Here is a 22,436-nt window from a genome sequence, read left to right as displayed (position 1 = left end):
AACACAGGCCAAAACAGAATGAGCGCCTTAAGCTTTTTTTTTGAGCGTTGCCTTGAAAAATATAATAGTTTAACAAATTTCAACTTTGACTTCCAAAAATACTACTTCACAGAATGAGGCTCGATTTTAGTCGGCAACGTTGAAAATTCTTTAACGTTTGCGTGTTGTTTTTGTGGGAATTGTTTGCAGCGTTGGATTTTTCAACGCAACGCTCGAAAATAAACCCCAACGCGCTCATTCTGTTTTGGTCTTTAAGATTGAGCGCATGCATGACTATCTTTCATTGATCAACCTTGTGTGACAATTTGATTAATCGTGGCAGAACATCGATGTCAAAAAATCTTGCCAATTATCACACAATAATCGATTTAAACGATTATCGTATCTTATTCACAGGTCTGAGGTAACAAAAGACGAAGAAAAAATAAATAAATTATTTTGTATTTTTTGCTACATCGAGTTAAAATTAATTGCACGAAAAGACGGCCCGTGGAAACGAGAAAAGAATTCAACGTTTACTGCACCAACCTATGGTATGGCCACGGAACGGATATTAAAACCAGATGGTTATTTGGATGTGCCCATAGACAACAGTAGCAGCAGCGGCACATCCAGCAAAACATCCAAAGCAATTGAAGCAGATGAAGAGACCATTGAGACCCGAAGTATTGTGTACCATCCAAATCTGAATGTGATTTTGGTCTTCGACAGCCTCAATCATGTCAAAATTCTCGATGTGCACTCGGGAGTTGTTTTGCATCACTATCATTTTGGTAAGTACGCATACAGACAGACACACTGGATGGCCCTTGTGCGCTGCATTAGGGAGGGGAACCAGACCGTGTGAGAGTATGTGAGTCATTAGGTACATGATGGCAAAATAAAAGTGTGTTATGATGATCGTGCTACAATTGCTGAGAAAAGTTTTATTTTGAAATAGGAAAATACATGTTTTTCACATGTATTTTTCACATTAAATACACACCCGCACACACATATACACTGAGGGCGTACATACAGACAGACGACGGTCAGGTGGTATATCCTTTAAACAAAATGTTAATGAAAAAAATCGTTTATTAACGAATTTGGGTAACTGCCGTTCAATATTTTCAGAATCTAACACCAATGTCGATGGATATTTTATGCCATTGCAAGAAAAAATACTTTTAACAGACGGACGTGTTCTTGGATTTCGAGGCGACTACAATGGTGTATTGCTTTTGGATACGGTTTTGCAGACACCCGTTCCCAACAATGATGATTGCATACAATTGGAAATGTTGCTTTCCGAGGCAATATTATTTCAGACATGTCTTAAGGACCTAGAGCAGGATATTGAGTGTCCCTATGATCTGCAAAATGAGTTAATGGAAAAAATAAGAAATGCCCAGAGTAATTCCAAAAAAGGCATAAAAGCACAACGGGTAAGTAATTAGTAAAAAACGGAAAGTGATTTTTCTTTGATTAAAGGTGATTTCGAAATTGTTCATCGGCTGCGGGTCATGCCTTTTTTTTGTTACCTGGAAGAGAATGTATATTAAAGTCGATTGGTTGTTGTTGTTGTTGTTGTAGCACTGAGACGGCAGTCAATGCCGATGAAAGACTCCATCGGGCCAATCCGGTACGTACAACCGGCTTCCGTGGTATTGTAGCCGATTGGTGTTAGGTTAAGGCTACTCATGTTGCGCTAATAACATGGGGTACAACTTGCAACCGGCGTACACGATGTATAGCTCCATCGCGACATCACGAATCTATAACGCCATACTTTCAATATAGGAGCCTCTAAAGTCAAGCACAGGCGGGATATCCATATACTATATGGAATGGAGAACAAAGAAACCCAGCCCCATCTCCAAAGACGACGCTAATTTTAACCCACTGATGCTACAATGGCATTTTTTTTTTATTTTTCTAAAGTTGTCTAAAAATTTAATATGTATTAGTGGTTTTACTTAGTGGTAAATATACGCATATAGGAGAGTTATATCACTTGGGACATGTGTAAAAAAACAATCATAACCCTATGGTATAAAAAGATATATTCTGATATTCTATAGAATCATGTTTGGTCGAGGGATAGGCGCCTACTCGGTTATATCGATCTCAAGCCGCCTAACTCGGAGTTAATTTTTTTGTTTGTTCTTAAGTTGCAGAAAACAAGAAGACCACATAATGAGTATGGTGCAGGGCAACATAAGTACGGTGCATGTCAATAGAACGAAAAGAGAAGGGAAGAGGCAACGAAGGCAAATAATAACGATTACCGTATGCCGTGAAGTTTGTGTTAAGTTTTTATCCATAATCTGGCACTTTCTCCCCGTCAAAGTTGGACATTGAAGGATAAACTGTTCGATAGTCTTCAGCTCCTGCTAGTTAGCAAAAAATACTCCAGAAGTTTCCCTCGGCCTCTGTCCAACGCGTCGCCTAAGTATCCTCTCAGTAGCGCGAATTCCTCAACCCCAGGATAAGGATAGTCCTGTGCTTTCTCACCGCAAAAGCTGGGCATTGGAGCAGAATGTGCTCGACAGTCTTCAATTCCTCTCAAGTAGCCAAAATCCTGAAGAAGATGCCTCGCCCTTTTTCCAAAGGATAAGTGTCACAGATCTTGGACAAACTGCATCCTACCGCATCAGCAAGGAACTCGCATAGGGAAATGTTCACTGGTTCAGCAGCGTGAGCAGCACCTATCAGCGATCCATTCCTGGCCGGATCGTCAGTCGCCTTATTCCGCTTAAGGGCGGCCAATTCTGCATCTAAATCGTCTTCAGTGCCTTCAGACTCACGATGCCCTTCGTCTGAATGGCGTTACCCCCGCCAAAAGGCTCATGTGCAAAAAAAAAAAAAAAAAAATAAATAAAAAAAAAATAGGGTCAGAGGATAGACGGACAAATAAAGGTATCTTAAGTGCATGAAATGAGAGCTAGATCGATGATTTCCAATTAAAAGGTACCTATTTGTAATGCATGTAGACACCAAAAACAACTTCCTTTACGAAAATGTTAAACATGCACTGATATTTCACAAGAAAGCACTATTGCTACAAAAAGTCCAATTATAGGTTGTGCAAAATAATAGTCAATTCGTTTAAAAATTTTAGAAAATGCATTAAAATGCATTAAAGTGAATAATAAGCTGTTATTTCTTCGTAGAATTGTAAAAACAAGAGTATAGTTAAAGTAATTTTTTTAATTGAAATGTTTCACCTTGTAACCAGTGAGATCGAGGGACTGTGACTATGTAACAAGAAAATATATGCAAAATTACTAAACATGGGAAATTATTATCGAAAGTGATGAATTGCTTACAGTTTCGAAAATTCTGATGGATGATGCTGTAAAATGCATAGGTTTTAGGGAAAACGGCAAATAATCCGGCAACGAGTAAGGGCTCCTCGGCTGGAACTTTGAGCTCTGATCTGTGTTGTGTAATTGTTTTCACTAGAAGCTTAGCTGCGAGCTACCGGGCACGTCCACAGATTGCGGATAGTGGAATGCTACATACGGAGTGGCTCCAATTGCATTCACGTACAATCAGCGGTATCGAGTGGAGAATCTCAGAGAGAGGCCAGGCGGCAACGGTTTATGCATAAATACTGAGTGCCTATGATGCTTGATATGACAAGGCGCGTTATTGGCGCCTTAAAATAACCAATGATCATCATGAACCCGTGGGGAACGGTCCTTTGGAAACGAGTTTTCTCACCTACAGGAGCTAGACGAGGATCGCTGCCTCTTAAAGACATGTGACTACAACAACAACAACCCCTCGGTACATTGTCCGTACTCCGAGTACATTGTTATCTAAGGCTATGTCGAATATATTATGCCACCCTTCCGCATAACAGAAGAGTACCCAAAATTCGGTTCAAAGGTATTAGATCGTGTACAACTTTCAGCTCCTTCCTCGGGGTTTCTGCCTGCCCCTCTAAACCTGCACCGGTATCGTCGGTATCCTCTACCTTCTCGATCAATCTGTGAAGGTCAAATTCCAACACCAGATATCAAACCATCCATTCACTAACTCTATCTAAGTTCCAGTTGGTCCTCTTTTAAACATATGATCATGTTGAATTGATTCATTTTATACTTTTATTAAAACATCCATTCCAATAATAATTTTCTTTTTTATTTTTCAGTGGAACACCATATGCTTGCAGGTTCCTTACTCGAGTCTCAAATTTGTGGCCAATAATTTGGTTATAATGCTGAAAAGGCTAGAGCGCCATGTACCAGCATTGGCCATTGCGTCGGCCATAAATGAGCGACTCATTGATCTGCTTGCCGGTGGCCGCAACTCGGATATAAGTTGGCATTGTAACAATATGCAACGTGTACTCATGCATTCAGAAGCCGTGCGTAGGCAAACATTTGAAAAATGGCCTCATATGGACTACAAATGGGCATTGCCCGACCAAATGGCTCAGGCGGGATTTTATCATCAGCCTTCCTCGTCGGGTGAGGATAGGGCAATGTGTTTCACATGTAATGTTTGCCTAGTGTGTTGGGAGAAAACCGATGAACCTTGGAGTGAACATGAACGTCATTCGCCCATGTGCCCCTTTGTGAAGGGGGAATACACACAAAATGTTCCGCTGGCCGTAACCTATGCCACAAATCCAGCAGTTGGGTCACCGGGTGCACTTGGCTTTGATGTTGTGTCTAACAGCGACTATGCCAATGTATTGTGTACCAGTTGTACACAGACTGGCGATGTAACAATTTGGAGCATCGAACGTCATCTAAAACAAATGCATTGTTTTAATATTTCCTCTCTGATGAAGGAAATTCTTGGTGGTGGCGGCGGTGTTGGCAACGCAGGTGGAGGCGATCATGGCACTGAGGATGCAGACTCAAGCTACGAATGGACCCGTGTCACAGCTATGTGCGTGCTACCTAATGCACGAGCACAATATAAAATTTATGCCATGAATTTCACGCAAGCCGGATCAACATGTTTGGCCAGCGGTGTAGCTGCAGTAAGTGGAAATCTACCGCCACCAACGGTTACACCCTGTACATCCACCTCAACTATGAGAGCTGGAGTAGTGGGATCGAAAATAATTTTGGGCCTAAGCACACGTAAAACCACGGGTGAACATTTGTTAACAATGGCCGTTGTGAACATCGTCGAAAGTGACAAGCCAACAAGTGAAAATAATCGCAGTAAAACTGAAAATATGTTGAATGCAGGTGGTCTTGGCACCACTTTAAATACAAATTTGGATAACAACAACAAACAAACAAGTGCTTCGAACAGTGTAAAAGGTAAATTGAAATATGTTATGTTTTTGTTCAAAAGCCTTACAGAGCTGGTAGAAATTTAATTTTTTTCGGGGGCTTTTCGACCAAAATTATCGAAAAATAAATTTAAATTTCGAAAGTTACAGTTTCCATCTTTCACTGTCTGCCCAGTCTTCTAGTAAAGTCTTATGCGTTCATCTCACCGATATCACTGAAGCAGATTTAGAAGAGTAGAGACCGGCTCGGGATGACTATGAGCACCACACAAGCTTGAACTTTAAGCTCCGATCTGTTTGGTGTTCATCGTTATTACGAGAAGCTTAACTGGGAGCTACCGGGCGTTGCTGTTGTTGTAGCAGTATGTTGTCTTCTATCTTTCGTTTGCTTGGTTCTGTTTAATATTCATCCAGCAATTAAGGTGGTATTTGGGTCTGAATCGAGTGGGTCTGGCTGGGCAGTAAAGCAGGTGACGTGTGCCCTCTGGTCCCAGATCTGTAGGAGTGGAGGCGGCTGTATCTGCCGGGTCGTAATTGAGCCAGAACTACTCTGGTTTGTCGGTGGTGTTCAAATTCTTCAGGTGCGATGGGAGGCGGTCCTCCAAGAACCACATCCATCCGTAAGCTATTCACCGCATCTGCTACCGTATCTGCATGAATGTTGTGTAATTTCGCTTGATATGCCACTTGATCTAGAGGTTCTCTCTTGAATTCCTGGACCTCTCGCTCTAGATCATATAGATCCACCTAAGGGGTTCTGGGCGGTGGAAAACCTGATGATCAAGATCAAGATGATGATTTGGATGGCCCCTGCGATAACAGCCCAGATGGTATTGCTTGGACAGTATATAGTTTTGTCTTCGCACGGGTAGGATTTTTGTCACTTGATGAAGGTGGTCCACCTGAAAGCTGAGCAGACAGACCGTCGCAGTTCGAAGAACGGTATTCTGACAGAATAATTTGAATTTTATTCCAATACATTTTAGAGAGCTGACGAGACCAAACTGGCGCTGCATAACTTACCACAGATCGGCTAATTGCACTCCAAGTGCTGCCGGCAAGTGAATTGAGGACCTTGTTGTTACTTTAACGTTATGGCAAATTGCTGTGGCATCTGTGGAGAATGTATAAGAGCTGTCATATGTGACTTAATATTTTGGGACACTTGATGGTCGGAATCGTTTCTTGATCGACTTTCACATTCAGTTCATTATTAACCTCATTGTAGTGAAGATTTGGTGGCAGATATCTTCAAATCTCATGCAGCGAAATAAGCGGCAAGTTGGTTGAGTTAGACGTTTAACCTATAGCAGATGTCAACAATGAGTGGGTGGCCCGACGCCTTGATCATACAATCGTCCGCATATGATGCAATCTCTATGACGTCTGTAGGGGATGGAATGGAAGATAGGTAGAGATGAAACAGTGCCGGAGATATCACTCCGACTTGGGGAAATCCCTGTTTGACTCTACGTTGCTTCGACTTCTTAACCTTAAATTCCACAAATGACTGGCGAGCACACAGACAATTCGCGAACCAACGTTTCAGGCCTGGCTGGACGGACGTGTTGGCGATGTTCTCAAATAGTTTGGCATGGCTGACCGTGTCGAATGCCTTGGAAAGGTCCAGTGCCACGAGGACCTCCTATCATGCAGTCATGAAAATGCACGCTAATTAATGTTCGGCGAATGTAAATTCTCCAACGAGTCTCGGGAGCTGTACTCCCTCAAGCGTCTTGGCTACTGGTCCGTTTTTACTATTTCTATGTTTCTCATAGTTTTCCGTGGGCGGGTTACTGGTCCAGCGCTCCAACCGCATGGGTTTTGTGGGCCAGTGCCACAGGGCTCCTCACTGAGATTCTTCTCTCGAAAATCGCCGACTGTTCGCGGCCGCATTTGCAGCTACTCCGCATAAAAACACAGCTTTTCACCATCCGCAACCTGTGGTCGCGACCGGTAGCTTTCAGCTAAGCTTCCTATACAAGTTGGAGCTCAAAGTTCAAGCCTGTGTGGTGCTCGTAGTTTTCCCGTGTCGGCCGAGGTTTTCGATGTTCTGCTATCAAAACTTTATTGTTCAATTGAACAAGTAGTCTTATCCTTCCTCGTATCACTTCCCTAACCCATATTTACCTATTAATTTTATTATTTATTTATGTGCTCTTTCACTTTAGCAAGCGGCGATCCATCGAGCAGTACTGAAACTCATCTCAACAAAAAATATCATGATGAACGTGATGAGAAATCCCAATGTACCATTTTTGACAAATACTCAGATGGCATTGACAGCAATGGCTTTGTGGCTGACATAGTAGCTGCTTCCACTCCCGATCCAGGCACTTCAGTTGAAAAATCCGATTCACCCATGGATTATAACGATGCATATTTGGAAGGTGAATTCAAGAAGATGGCCGAACAATTTAATGATCTTTATCATCTATTTGATTACAACTATGGCCAGCCAGTGGAGAGTAGTTCAATATCTGGTGTGGGCGGAAGTAGCGGGCCTAGTGTTGCCCCAGAGGACATGGAAATGGATATTAACTATTTTAAGGAGAATCTACTTGCCGCCGCCAAAAATGTACAGAAACCCAAACCCGCTTTAACCAATGACTCTGCAAAGACCAATAATTCTCCTAATCCTGAACCAGGTAGCAGTTCTGCTCCCAAGGTAAGCATTAGCGAAGATATCGATTGTATAGTCGAAAGTTGTTGCGTGCTGAAGCGCACCAATGGTCTAAAACAAGATGGTGCTGTTTCGGGAGGTGCAGAAGAAGAACTAGTGGAAATAGCCGAAATAATACCCACCAATAGCAACTGTAATCAATTATTGGTTAAATTGGTGAAAACTAAAGTTCATCCCACCAGCAGAACAGCAAGCAACAACAACAAAATGATAATTACCGAAGTCCTCAACACAGAATGTGCTGGCCATGAAGAGTGTCATGATGATGACTACACCATGAACGAGGAATGCCAGTCTAGCAAGTCAGTGGGTGGCCAATTATTGCTTTTCGATTGCATCAACGGTGTCATACCCAATGAGCACAAAATGGCCATGACCTTTAATCGGGAGAACTATCCCAAGCAAATATGTATGTTACCAAACTTCCAAAATATTACCATGCCTACGGAATCGATTTTGCAGTCGAATGTATGCAATACCAATCCAAATGCGGGAGCATTTTGCGTCGTTTGTGCAGATGGATCCATAGAAATATTTTCTTTGGCTGATTTTCAACGCATCAGTACCATTAAAGAAGAGGAACATCATTTTGTTTCAGTAGCCTATTGTCGGAGTCTCGAAAGACTATGCTGCTGCACTCGCCGAGGCTCATTGATATTCTATTCACTTAATGATAGCGACAATGAGTCTGGCGATGAAATGATCGATATGGAAGAGGAAACCTGTCCCACATTGGTGGTATCCAGCAATGAGATGGGCAGCAGTGAGCGATGCGTTACGGATGGTGTAACGCCCCAACAACAAAATGAACAACAGTTGTCATTTGGCGGCGAGACAAGTTCTACACCGGAATCAGGCAATGGACAAAAATGTAACATACCTGTGGCTTTAATCACCTCCATTAAAGTGGATTGTGGGCCAAGTTCTATGCAAAGCTCTGGTGGTATATGCCAATCATCACCATCACCATCTTCGACATCTATGAATTCAGCCACTTCAAATCTGTTAGCCTATCGCAGTGGTGATTTGTCATTGGATGATCTGCGTACGCTGTACTCCCTGACCCAATTCGATGAAAAAGTCGTGCTGTATACAGCTGAAGTTCCCAGTTGTTGGAACGATTTGGTCCAGGCGCAAAAGCAAAGGAAACCTTCACAGCACACTTGGCGTCTACACAATGATGCGTAAGTAGAACATAATATATAACTTAAAAACTTTTTCAAAAAAAAAAAAAAAAAAATACTGAAGATCTTCAACTAGGAGAGTAAAGATATTTAATTAATTTTTTTAACAAAAAAAAACATAAAAGATGAAACCATCGTATTAGTTATTATATGAACTAGGCATGCTCCGATACGCATTCTTTTCCAATATAAGACATAAAATTTTCCTTTGTATATTATATTCGACTGTTTAAGAGCTTTTAGTGAAATACTCTACGGCAAAAGTGATATGTATAAGTATTTCGTTTCACTTATAGTATTTTTACTTGCAAATAACTTCATTTCAATTCCATATGATCCTTATTGGCCTAAAAACTCGCTCGGAGGGTTTTATGTCCTTTAAGTTTAGTTGTTATTGGGTTGCCTAAAAAGTAATTGCGGATTTTTAAAAAGAAGGTAATTGCATTTTTAATAATACTTAGAATGAACTTTAATCAAATATATAATTGCCATTTTGTTCGATAACCTTTTGCCATCTTCCTGGCAAATTTAGGATTCCACGCTCATAGAACTTCTGCTCTTTATCTGCAAAAAATTGAACCAAGTGCGATTTTATAGCCTCATCATTGCCGAAAGTTTTACCATTTAAGGAGTTCTGCAAAGATCGAAATAAATGGTAGTCTGATGGTGCAAGGTCAGGGCTATATGGTGGATGCATCAAAAGTTCCCAGCCAAGCTCACTCAGTTTTTGGCGAGTGACCAAAGGTGTGTGCGGTCTAGCGTTGTCCTGGTGGAATATGACACCTTTACGATTGACCAATTCTGGTCGCTTCTCCTTGATGGCTGTATTCAATTTGTCCAATTGTTGACAGTAAACATCCGAAGTAATCGTTTGGTTCCTTGGAAGCAGCTCAAAATATACCACACCCTTCCAATCCCACCAAACAGACAGCATAACCTTCTTTTGGTGGATATCAGCCTTTGAAGTGGTTTGAGCTGGTTCACCATGCTTGCATCATGATCGTTTTCGACTAACGTTGTTGTAAACAATCCATTTTTCATCTCCAGTTATGATTCGTTTTAAAAACGGATCGAATTCATTGCGTTTAAGGTGCATATCACAAGCGTTGATTCGGTTTGTTAAATGAATTTGCAATTACTTTTTGGGCAACCCAAAATATACTTTGTAATGTGCACATCTAATTTCTTTAAAAAAAGAAAGAAATTATTTGTACTGATTCTTTAAAGCTTTCTTGAAATTATCTGTGTTGCCAATAAATTGAATATGGGGAGGTAAGGAGTTCCTTAGACGATTGGATGGTAGATAAATTGTCATTCAGGTCTTAGGAGACGATGGCGTATGGGTACAACTACGAGTCTTCGGCTAGATCTACCAACTGTAAGTTTGTTGTGGACAATTTCAGGAGCTCTGTTATACACTAGTTTATGCATCATTGGAAGTGTTTTAATATTAAGACTCCAAAAGCTATACCATGTATTTTTTTTTTTTGTAAATGAAGAAACACTTATTGGGTGTTTTGGGTGTGGCACGGCCACCCGCACACTTGGCTCTAATGATAAATTACAGATTTGTGAACTACTTTCAAATACCTTTTATTTGAGTCCCAGTACATAAGTTCTGTTATTGTAATAGTCTGTTGTACACTGAGGCGGCAGCCCTTGCCGTTAAAAGACTACATCGGGTCAATCCTGTACGCACAACCGGCTGCCATGAGATTGTTCTGTGTATTTGGGGGTTGTTATATGGGTGGGACTGTCCCCACACACTTGGTACCGAAAGTGGATGTCAGATTTGTACTTTACTCCGAAATATTTTTCTGTGTGATTAGCGAGGAGTTTTGGTAGTGAGGCGGACCACCAATTGGATATCAGATTCGTCTTCCACTTTCAAATACCTTCCACTTGAGTTATGATCCCAAGATACCCCATCCTAGGCTTGGAAAACATTTTTTTTTTGTATTCTAAAATAGTGAAAATTTTCGCAAAATTTCACTTGAATCGCCTTACTCATTTCCGAGGTATGGTGTGTTTGGTACATTTAAAAATTTAAGTACCCTATTTTGACCAAGAGTTCACTGTGCAACAGCATCAACAGTATCGATAGGAATCCCGTTTTTGCAAGGTTGGGTTACTCACTTTTTTGTAAATAGTGCTTATGGGTGAACTCGCTGCAGATATTAGTTCAATATCTTTAACGAATGTTAGTTATCCGAGGTCAATGACCATGTTTGAGATGAAAGAGGGGTTCTAGTTCGGCATGAGCTCTGACCAGTTAAACCCAATCAGTGCCATTATTTGGTATTCAACATTCCCCAGGTTAGGGTTGGCAACTAGAATCCGGGACCGACGTTCACTCTAAGTTCTTAGGTCCATTAAGTTGGCCCTAGAAGAGCGCAGAAGAGGAAAAAAAACAAAAAAGACGTCACGGGATAACTATTATCACCAACTTTGAGCTCCCACCAACAGACTGGTGTTCTTCGTTATCAAGAGAAGCTTAGCAGGGAGCTACCAGGCTCGTCCACAGGTTGCGGATAGTGGAATGCCCCATACGGAGTAGCTGCATCTGGAGTGGTGGGCAATCAGCGGTATCGAGTGGTGACTCTTAGTTAGAGGCCGGTAGGCGCCTGGTCGATATGACAAGGTGAGTTATTGGCGTCTTTACATAACCAATGGCTAACATATTCCCGCGCCGATCGGCCGTATGGACCGGAACGAGCTTGCTTACCTTTAAGGGCTTAACAAGGATAGCCACCTTCACATGCAAATGTGACTACAATGGTCTATAACTTCTACTCATCATCACACACTATGCAGAATGCGGCCTCTCCATGTGTCCTGCGCGACGTCAAAGACCTGGGGTGACCATTTAGGGCTGCTTTAAGCAGTCCGAGGTTATACTTCCTCGGCCCCAGGATAAGTTTTTCTTCGTGCGATCATCTTAGGAAGCGTCCCCGTACCAATGGTTTACGTTGTATGGTCTACGCTCAACAGCTATTTATTCCTGGCCAGATCGACGGCATCCAGGTATGCCAATACCCTTTGTTGGCCCGGTCGCAGCAGAGTAAGAGACAGCTCAATGCTCAACGAAGAAGCTCAATGTATCTTCTAACCAGACTCAATGCTCAACGAAGAAGCCTAATGCATCTTCTAACCAGTCTCGACCAAACATTATCCCCTGTGTATAACACACTGCTACAACAACAACAACACATTATCCGACGCCAGATTACACGCATTTCGTAATATTCCGATCGTTTTCAGTGCATTCAGCATAGCGATGAACTCCTTATGAAAAACGCCACAACCGTCCAGAAATTTATAGAATTACCTGATTCGAAGGAAGCCAAAGAAGATTTCTGCTCCGGTGCCCCAAGACCTATTAAGAACAATTCGTACCTGCAACACCGAGATCCCTTTTCGGGGGAGTAAAGTGATCAGGATTTCCCTGATAAATAAACCGTGGCACCGAATATGACACGCCGCATCGCCATCCCCCAGCAGAACAGAAAAATACCCAAAATTTGATGAGTTTCAGATTCCTGACTCCCTCAGGGCGATCTTCGTTGCCACACAACCAACATACTGGTGGAAAAGTCAATTACTCAAAGAAATTATATTGTGCTGCTTCAGTTGACTTCCTCTGCTACAAGTGTACAACCGTTGCTAAAGAATATTGTGAAGATTCATCCATATTAAGATTTGAGTCCGTCGATGTATTCATAGTCACTAACGGCATTAACTTGGGACATAAAACGGCTACTTTTAAAATAGGCAAGTTAAGGTTGTAGTGTCGTAGTGGTTGTAGTACATTGTGATGCCATAGTAGAGACAAACCAAATTATCTGGTGGTAATGAAACCCACGATCCTCGCTTTGCTAATTCAAACTCGCTATCAAATCGACTGGCGGGGGTATTTTTATTACAGAAATCAGCTTGATAAAAAAAAAATTTTAAAAAATATTCTAACACTATAACATTTTATTTTATTTTTGTTCATTACAAAACCCATATTGATTTCTCCAAAAATATTTTTATTTTTTGCAAAAAGTACCACTTGGGATGAACATATTATTGAGATTAATCTGTTGCAAGCTGCCACTTTGGGTCATATCGACTTAAAGTTCTCGCTGTATCAGCAGTGCCATAACCCAGCTGCCATACAAGTGACCTTGTTGAAACAAAACACCAGCGGGTTTGGTTATAGAATGAAGGGACCACATTCCAGTTTTAAGCATCCATCTTCAGGGGTTGGTGGTTCGAATGAAACACCTTCTGGCAGTAATGATGGTAAGATTGATTATTATTTTGTCTTAAACATAAAAGGTATAATTTTGCATATTTTTATTTGAAAAGGAAATAATGAAAATCCAGTACTGAATGAGGAATTTTTGCAAACGCACAATGCTGAGATTCTAGCCGGTCCAATTGAATTGTCCTCCTGTATTGATCTCTGCGATCAAGGTGGCTCGGTTATACTAACATCGCCCAAATTATTTAAAACACGCACCAGAAATTTTTTGCTGCACATTAAAACAATGGGTGATCCAGCTAAAGATGGTCAATGTAAAACGAGAGGTAAAAAAAATCTCAAAACTTGTTTGTCCCTAATATTATTGCTCCAACATGGTGATTGTTTTTGTTCTACAGGCTGTGATTGGTTGCATGAAATTTCCATTTATGTACGCAGTGTCAAAACACAAGCACACATTCCCAACGAACGTCTACAACGCATAGCCATGCTGGAGAGCAACCAATTATTGGATAGTCTTTTCAAAATTATCAGTAGTGAGAAATCCACCACATTAATGCGAAATTATGCCCTAGACATACTAACTTGGATATGTTGCATACGTTTGAAACGTTTTCGTTCGCCAAAATCGGAACGTAACAAGGGTCAACCGATTCTGGCTCAACAGCTAGAGTGTATATGTCAGGCTGAAAAGTATTTGGAAAATACTTTGCGTCACTGCATCATACACAGCAATCGCAGCATGGCCCATAAGTGCGTAAAGTTAATGCTGATGTTAACAGAGTAAGTATAAAGGTAAACATATAAAAACGTTTATTTTAATTATTAAAAAAAAAAAACTTTCAGTGGTTTTTGCAATCTACCGGCAAACATCAAAATATCTTCTAAATTGGATATAGCTTTGCGTAATGCCATATCCACCACATTTAATGAACTGCCCTTTGCCAAGCATGCTAGTGTTGTACGTTGGTATGTAATGTTGGCCTGTATCACCTCGACAAACAAAACCTACAATAGCATATCGGAAATGTGTGTCAAATTGTTAGTGGATATATCGGAAGAAATCAAGAGGCGTTGGGACCCCTATGGAGCTTTGATAGGCACAAGGTATTTATAATATTAGTAAAAACGAACTGTAAACGAAAATAAAAAATTTTAAGGATTGTACTGAGAAATTGTATTTGACTTTGTTTACTTGCATGAAATAGGTGAAATGACATTAAAATATCCTTAATTACTATAATTTATTGCAGATTTGGCCTTTATGGTTTCCCCTTTGAGCCCGATATATTTGACTATGATTTGCCTAATGTCAATAAGAATAATGTGAACTTTTCTTCTACCCTGATGAATATTATACGAAATAATGCCGGTCTTGTACAAACTGCGGGTATAGATATCAAAAAGCTGTGTTCAATTGGTAAGTAGCGGGAACACTTTTAAAGAGCTATGAGTTGAATTTCCTTTCTTCTTTGCTGTGTTCAGATGGTGTTGATTTTCGCACCTTTCCCCATTTGATAAAATGCAAAAGTGTTAGTAATCAACTGCGCGGTCTTCTAGAAGTGGAGCAATTGCATTTCAGTTGTGCTGCCACATCGGAAGCAACGCGTATAGACAACATGGATACTGTTTCCTCTAGTGCCAGCACCTCGAATGTTAATATGGATGATTTGCTTATTGCCCCCATGGTTGTTGAAACGGTTGACCAGATGTATTCGGAGAAAGTATGTATTTCTAATGCCTTCTACCCATGAAATTTTCGAAAAAAATATTATTTATTTCTGTTTTCAGATGAACGATATTTACAACAATGTCAAGAACAAAGCAAACAACATGGTTGATAAAATAAAATTTATAAAGAAACTGGACGGAGAACTTGTGAATCTGAAACCCAATGGAATTGGACGTAAGTGACGCAAAGAATCATATGACCCATAAATACTGAACCGACGCATAGTGACGCCGTTATTTTGTTGAAAAACTCATAAATTTTAAACTGAATATTTGAATGATTTAAACGATCTATGATAAATAAGCGTCCAACCTATGAAATGAATGTTTGAAAAGGGTGTTACGCTTTGTAGATTCTTAGTTATGGCTCATCAAAGTCAAAATTTGTACAAAAATCGTAATTAATTGGAGTAAAAATTTTTATTTTACACTTTTCCCTACAATCTATATAAATTTTTTTAATATTCTGATAATTTTGTAACCTTTCCAATAGTGCTATGCAATTTACAATTGATAAAGAAATGGTCCTGCAATTACAAAAATAACGACGATAACTTGACTGAAATGTTCAAGAAACAAATTATTGTGACTCCATTATCTCATAAACCGTTAGAGATATTCCAGACAGGTGGTCAGGTCTATCATTTGCAAAATGAATCACTTCCAATCACTTCGAGGTGACCACCATTCATGCCCCATGTCATTCTTCGGACCTTCTATGATATCCAAATTTAGCATATTTACTGTGCCAAGTGTCATGTAGATACCTTTATACGTTCAAATGTTATAGATTTATTTCCAAGACATGCCCTCCAAATCATTCTTGAACCATGTATTCTATAACTTTTTTGTCTTGAAAGAAAGTCAAATGCAGGCAGCTAACTTTTTTTGAATAATTTTAAAGGGCAATCAAAAAGAGTATTTTGAAAATATAGCGAGGGTTAAAAAGTAAAAACGTGTTAATTTCGTCCGGGCCGAATCTTGGGAACCCACCACCATGAATCTGTTCAAAAAGAAAACGCGGCGACAATTAATTTATAAAACGATTTACACTATACTTGGCACGATTGTTAGAAGTCGTAACGAAACATTCATGCAAAATTTCATTCCAATCGGATAACAATTGCGGCTTCTAGGAGCTCAGGATAAGAACACAGAACACTCGAGAGATCGGTTTATATGGGAGCGCTATTAGTTTATAGACCGATTCATACCATACTTGGTATGATTGTCGACAGTAACAGAACACTACTTGAGAAATTTCACCCAATCGGATAACAATTGCGTCAATAAGATGTATGTGTGCAAAATTCCAAGTGAAGTGAAGCAAAATTCCACAGAAGGATGAACCTAACCACATCACCATAATATCTGCTTGTACATTGAAACGTTACCTTTACGGTGTCTCGTTTTTGTTGTTGTAGCCACATTTCCGTATGTGGAGGTAGCGTTCAAGCTCCAAGGTGAGCAAGCTTCTTCCGGTACATGGCGCCGATCGCCGCGGGAACGTCATGGTCATTAGTTATTTAAAGGCGCCAATAACTCGCCTTAGCATATGGAGTAATGTAGGCACTTAGTAGTTAGTCAAGAGCCGGTGCCGCATGACTTCTCACTTAGACTCTCCACCCGATATCGTTGATTGTCATCGACTGCAATTGTAGCTACTCCGTATGTGGAGTATTCTACTATCCGCAACCTGAGTTCGCGGCCAGTAGCTCCCAGCTAAGCTTCTCGTGACAACAATGAACACCACACAGATCCAGGCTGTGTGGTGCTTGTAGGCATCCCGTGTCGGGAGGGTGGCTCGCTTCACACCCATATGTTATTTTTACTCTCCCGAGAGAAAACACCATAGAAATCAGCTGATCTATATAAACTTTGTAGTTCTGAAAAAAATTTATACAAACTTTTCGCCTGTACCGGGTAAATAGCCTCAAAGAATATCTTGCAAGTAACGTATGGAATCGTCTTTAAATTAGGTAAATGAGAAGAAGGCGACATAGTCCGCTTTAAGGGCGTGGGCGACGAGCGCGCATTTTGTAGTTGTAGGCACATTGCATGTGGAGGTAGCGATCCTCGTCAAGTTCCTGTATGTGAGAAAAGTCGTTCTGGTCCAAAGGACCGGTCGCCGCGGATAAAGGTTGCCCATTGGTTGTTCCAATGGGCAACCTCCAATAACTCGCCCTGTCATATCGAGCATCATAGGCAATCAGTATTTGTGCAAGAGCCGGTGCTGCTCGACCTGTCACTGAGACTCTCATCTCGATACCGCTGATTGTCCGCGACTGCCGCTACAGCTACTCTGTATGGAGCATTCCACTATCCGCAACCTGTGGACGCGTCCAGTAGCTCGCAGCTAAGCCTCTTATGACAGTAATGAACACCACACAGATCGGACCTCACTGTTCCAGCCTGTGTGGTGCTCACAGCTATACCGTGCCGGGAGCGCGCATGTAGTTGTTGTTGTTGTAGCAGTGTGTTGTACACCGAGGCGGCAGTCCTTGCCGATGAAGGATTCCATCGGGTCAATCCGGTACGTACAACCGGCTGCCATGGGACTGCGCGCGCATGTAGTACTGTGGAACAGTGAAAGGGTCGGAAGGAGGGCGAAAATCTTTTGGTATTGAGGGTATATTGAGGGTAGTACGAAAGAGTTCAGTATGGCTTTCGGTATATTACAGGACAAATAGCACTACGGGCGCACATGTGCAGAATAGGTGCGGCAAAAGACGGCGTGTGTGAGGCATGTGGGAAATTTGATAAAACGTTTGAGCATTTCCTATGACATTGCTCGCCTTTCGCTGCTAACATACTCCTGCACTTAGTTGGGGACACAATACCAGATCGAATCAACTTATGGGCGTGGAATGGAGAAAATTAGGGAATTTGTGAGTTGCAAGGAGTTCCTGACATTTTTTACTACTTGGAGCGTATGTGGTTAGTGGTATGGGACGGAAATAAATGCATACCTTCTTTTTAACATAACCTAACCTATATTTAAAATGAAAACATAGTTTTTGCTCCAAAAATTGCAAAAATTTAAAACTTTTTCAAATTGTAGTAAATGCATATTTACTAAAAAATCCCAAAATTTATCTCATACTCTTTATATTTTTAGCTATCGAAGTAACCGCCGACTGCTTAAACGCAAATAGCACTGATAAAACTGTAATCGAAGAAAGTGCATCAAGTAAATCTAAAACAGGAATTGTAGCCAGTGCACCTACCTTGCCAAAGTTTAAATTCATATGCGAGTACATTGATCAGCAGTTAGGCTCATCAACTGCAAAACCACCATCTGAAGCAAAAGACGAAGATAAGACATCTGGCGACAAATCACAATCCCAATCCTCTCAAAATGATGTTGCGGCAGATGGTAGTTCTTCGACAGACAACTTAAATTCAAATTCCACTACGGTGTTTCCATGGCATAAATTGTTATCGCCGCCACCAAAGCAAATGATTGTTATCGATCGCATGCACTCAGGTGCACGTCGATTTGTAGTGCTTGATTTTGGTTCGCCCATTCTTTTGACGGACTTGATTATACCAGCCTGTGATGAGTTGGCTTCACTGCACATTGACATTTGGTGTTTCGACGAGGAAACCGATTGTGTTCGTTTAGTGGTGGCGCCTGATATTGGCACAAAAACGCTTGTTTTAAGTGATATACAACCACCGCCCATATGTCGCTACATGAAAATTACCATAATGGGCCGTATAGGCATGTCTTCGACCAAATGCAAGATTCCTTTGGGCTCATTTTTTGGTCATGTTATAATTCTAGAATCCGACGGCTATGGAGACTTATTCATGAACTATATGAGCCACAAACCCCAAAATATACAAGCTCAATTGAAAGCATTAACTTCTTTGCACGAAGATGTACACTGTCGCTATAGTTTGGCCAGTTGTAAACTATTGGAGCTGTTAACACCGCTACTTAATTCAGATGTCTCAAATGTTGCCCATATGCAGGCCTTCATAAATAAACAGCGAAGTGAAGATGATACCACAATGACAGTGGAGGGGGGCAAGATAACATTAATCTATGAGGTAAGGATAAATCGACAAACGATTGTATTTTAGGTTGGCCCAATTTGTAAGAGTCAAAGGATACTTAATAAGCGATTATGAAAGTTGTAATCTACGACAAGTTCTATAAAGTTTTGCCCAAGAAACCATGGGTTTTAAATCGATATCGAACTTCCGGTTATTAACGAAAAACTATTGTTTTCGGACCAATATTAGGAAAACTTTCGATTTTGTCTTTAAAATTGGGAAGCCCGATTTTGCTATTAAATCCACGATTTTTGGCTTTTTAAAATTTGTCCGCAGATTACCATTGTGCCTACCGCCAAAATTGAAGCACCCTATTGTCAAAAACATTTCTAAGTTTTTTTTTTTTTATTTTAGGAATGCATTGTCCTGCAACATGAAATAAATGTCATAAGAAATGTCATCAATCGCTTGGAATCCTCTCTTAAGCCCTCTTCTGAAGAAAACATAGAAAATACTTTTGATACATCCCATGCTTTACGCATGGCATCACGAGACAAGTTGCGTGTACTGGGCCAGGCCTTAATAGAAATTTTACTCAACTTTTCCATTGAGTATAGCATAAAGGTTTGAGCACTTTGATTGCTATTTAAGTACGAAGAAAATATTTATGTTTTTTTTTGTTTAATTTCATTAGGATATGATGGCTATGCAACAACTTTTTACTGCCGATGTTGCCAATATGTTATTCAATTCATTTGTGGTTTATGGAGATGCTCATATACAGTTGGCCACTTGCTCATTGTTGGTGCGCATGTGCTGTGTTCAAAGTTGGTGGGGAGACTTTTTAGCCAATATATTTTGTACATTGTTTTCTTCACAAAATAGTAAAATATTCCCACAAGATCGGTAAGCGCTATTTTATACATCGCACTGATGAAGAGATTTTTCATTTTTTATTCTTCCCATAGCATTTTCTTTTTGTTGACCTATTTGGGAAGACGCAGTATTTCTATGGGCAATTGTCGTTCCATTGTTATCGATGCCGTCTTGAAAACTTTAGCCAAACAATTGGCGCCGATTTCACCACGTTATCAGGAGGCAACCAGTTCCGGTCTAAACATGCCAAACGAAGAAACTTCGGCTAGTGGTAGCTTATGCACAAAATCAGATTTGCAGCTTATAACATGGTTGCTGTTATTCCTATCGGTTTGCTTAGATGATCGCAAAGACAAATGTAAGGCTTCTTGACATGCTTATGGCAGTAAGAAAAGTTTATCTGATTCTTTATACTCCACAGCTGCCAATCGTTGGGACTTTATGAGTTGTGAGACTGATTTTGCCAAAACAAGAGGTCAATCATCGAACAGTTCAGGCAAGCAATTGAGATGTTTCAAGAAACGCATTATCCAACAGAATAAATACAGTGCCCAGCCCTATACAGATTGGGGAAAGAAAATCTATATGATTCAAAATGAGGTAAATAATTAGAAAATCTCTAATGATTTGGTCAACAACAGTTATATCCTACAGTAGTGTTGTAGTGTTGAGTAGTTTACAATAGGCATGACGGTTAACTCCTTGCGATGTTTGCTTTTTCCCCCTATATGTTTCTACATAAATTTATAATTTTTCTTACTTCAGCATCCTGGAATATTTATGGAGATTACCGGGAAACCCAAATCATCCAATAAATCTAGTAAAAGCAGTATGTTGCCTAAACCAAGTAAAGATACACAACAAGAACCGGATAATAACTTTGATAAAGGTCTTAAAAACATAAGACTTAACAATATATTAATTGTGATAAGAGGCCTAATAGCTTTGCTACTCGAAATGGACTTTACTTGCAACATGGATCAATTTTTATTAACCTGCAAGGCAAGTGCCCTTCCTTGATGGTAGTTTATGCGATATTAATTTTATTTCGGTTGTTGAATTCCAGGTTATTGCTCGTTTGGTATCTGCTTGCCGACCAGCAGTACAATTATCAAAAATAATCACCATCAATCAATTGGAACATTTAATTCGTATGGCTGTGTGGAATGACCAGCAACAGCCCTGGGCTGTACATGCCATTACATGTCTTTTGCAGGTTAGAAATATTGTTGGAAACATTTCATTTAGCATTGTCTTATTGTAAAATATCGATATTAAAGGATCTTTTGGATGCTGATAGACACTACAAAGATAATGATGCCACACCCACTAACGATGGTCAGAGAACCATGGATGGCTTTCAGGAAACAAAGGATTTATTTGCCGATTATACATGTAAGTCAGACATCAACCTTGGATATCTCATAATTATTGCCATAAAAATTAGAACTTTTATTTCAAACTAACCCTGGATAGTCATCCTTCGTCAATACGGCAAAGCGCGATGTAAAAAAAATAAGGATGACTTTCGGGTCCATTTATTTGTGACAGTAAAGTACAAATCATCATATACATTCATTACCAAAAAAACGTACATGCAAAATTAAAAATTTTTCGTCTTTTTCAAGTCTATATTTCAATTGAAAACGGAAATAGATATAATTAAATCACTTTCTATGATTATACAACAATTAAAAATAATTCTCCAAATGGGGTGTTATTTCATTTTTAAAGCTTGAAACAGATTAGGAGAATTTGCTCAAATACTAGTTTTAATAATTCAGTATATATGAAAATTTACATTTAAATAAAGATCTGCATTGAGTCATTGAGAAATGACATCTGCTTGCACACTAATCTGGCATATGTTGCAAAATTTGCAAGTGTTTGCAAATTTGGTAAAAGGACAATTTTTGTCTTTGCAAAGAACATATTAAAATCCAGCGGATTGTGTGGAATTTTTTGGTTTTCTGTTTGGTAACTTTATCCTCAGATGAATAATTCTCTGATCTTTTATAAAGATATTTAGAATCATATTTGTAGCTTGAAAAAAGTTATATAAGTAGCTTGAAAAAAAAATTTGCTTGAGTGTATAATGCTAGCGAATTAAAAAAAATATCTGCGTTCAGAATGAACAGCAATTTATTTTCGGGGCACTGCAAGCGTACTCGCATTACGGAATCAAAAGATTGCACCTGCTCATAGGTTAACAAACCATTTATAAATATGCATTGTTTATAAATACCTAGGACAAATTGTTTTATGGTCTTTCTCATACCCTGCTCGAAATTCCGAGTAAACACCTTTTGCTTCATGTCAAAAATATTTTCTTTGATACAACAAAATGAAATAACTCCACAAAAACTTAGCTTGATAATTTGTTTCATTTTTGAGATTGGTGGGTTATAACATTATGAAAAAACTTTCCAAAAATGAATAGGAAATGAATCCCCATAAAACGAAATAATT

General features: G+C 39.9%; 1 protein-coding gene across 4 annotated transcripts in view; it reads left to right on the top strand.

Annotated features, from left to right (window-relative positions):
* Positions 1-416: 416 nt before the first annotated feature.
* LOC106093281 (baculoviral IAP repeat-containing protein 6) overlaps positions 417-22,436 on the top strand; it is a 45,948-nt gene continuing 23,928 nt past the window's right edge. For 2 of the 4 annotated variants that reach the window (XM_013260332.2, XM_013260331.2), the window contains exons 1-19: positions 417-773; positions 1,117-1,427; positions 4,142-5,270; positions 7,414-9,109; positions 13,158-13,396; positions 13,463-13,684; positions 13,757-14,141; positions 14,205-14,465; positions 14,612-14,778; positions 14,844-15,082; positions 15,150-15,264; positions 18,208-19,145; positions 19,506-19,715; positions 19,786-19,997; positions 20,060-20,325; positions 20,389-20,567; positions 20,733-20,969; positions 21,034-21,183; positions 21,248-21,362. In XM_013260332.2, coding sequence (XP_013115786.2) covers positions 536-773; positions 1,117-1,427; positions 4,142-5,270; positions 7,414-9,109; positions 13,158-13,396; positions 13,463-13,684; positions 13,757-14,141; positions 14,205-14,465; positions 14,612-14,778; positions 14,844-15,082; positions 15,150-15,264; positions 18,208-19,145; positions 19,506-19,715; positions 19,786-19,997; positions 20,060-20,325; positions 20,389-20,567; positions 20,733-20,969; positions 21,034-21,183; positions 21,248-21,362 — 7,309 coding nt within the window. In that variant the 5' untranslated portion in view covers positions 417-535. Of the gene's footprint in view, positions 774-1,116; positions 1,428-4,141; positions 5,271-7,413; positions 9,110-13,157; positions 13,397-13,462; positions 14,142-14,204; positions 14,466-14,611; positions 14,779-14,843; positions 15,083-15,149; positions 15,265-18,207; positions 19,146-19,505; positions 19,716-19,785; positions 19,998-20,059; positions 20,326-20,388; positions 20,568-20,732; positions 20,970-21,033; positions 21,184-21,247; positions 21,363-22,436 lie in introns of all 4 variants that reach the window. The other 2 variants (XM_059361818.1, XM_059361817.1) reach the window with 1 other exon arrangement.

The sequence above is a fragment of the Stomoxys calcitrans genome, chromosome 2 (genome assembly GCF_963082655.1).
Source record: "Stomoxys calcitrans chromosome 2, idStoCalc2.1, whole genome shotgun sequence".
Classification (NCBI taxonomy): Eukaryota; Metazoa; Arthropoda; class Insecta; order Diptera; family Muscidae; genus Stomoxys; species Stomoxys calcitrans.
Note: the sequence above shows the minus strand (reverse complement) of the source record. Positions and strands in the feature narration are given on the sequence as shown.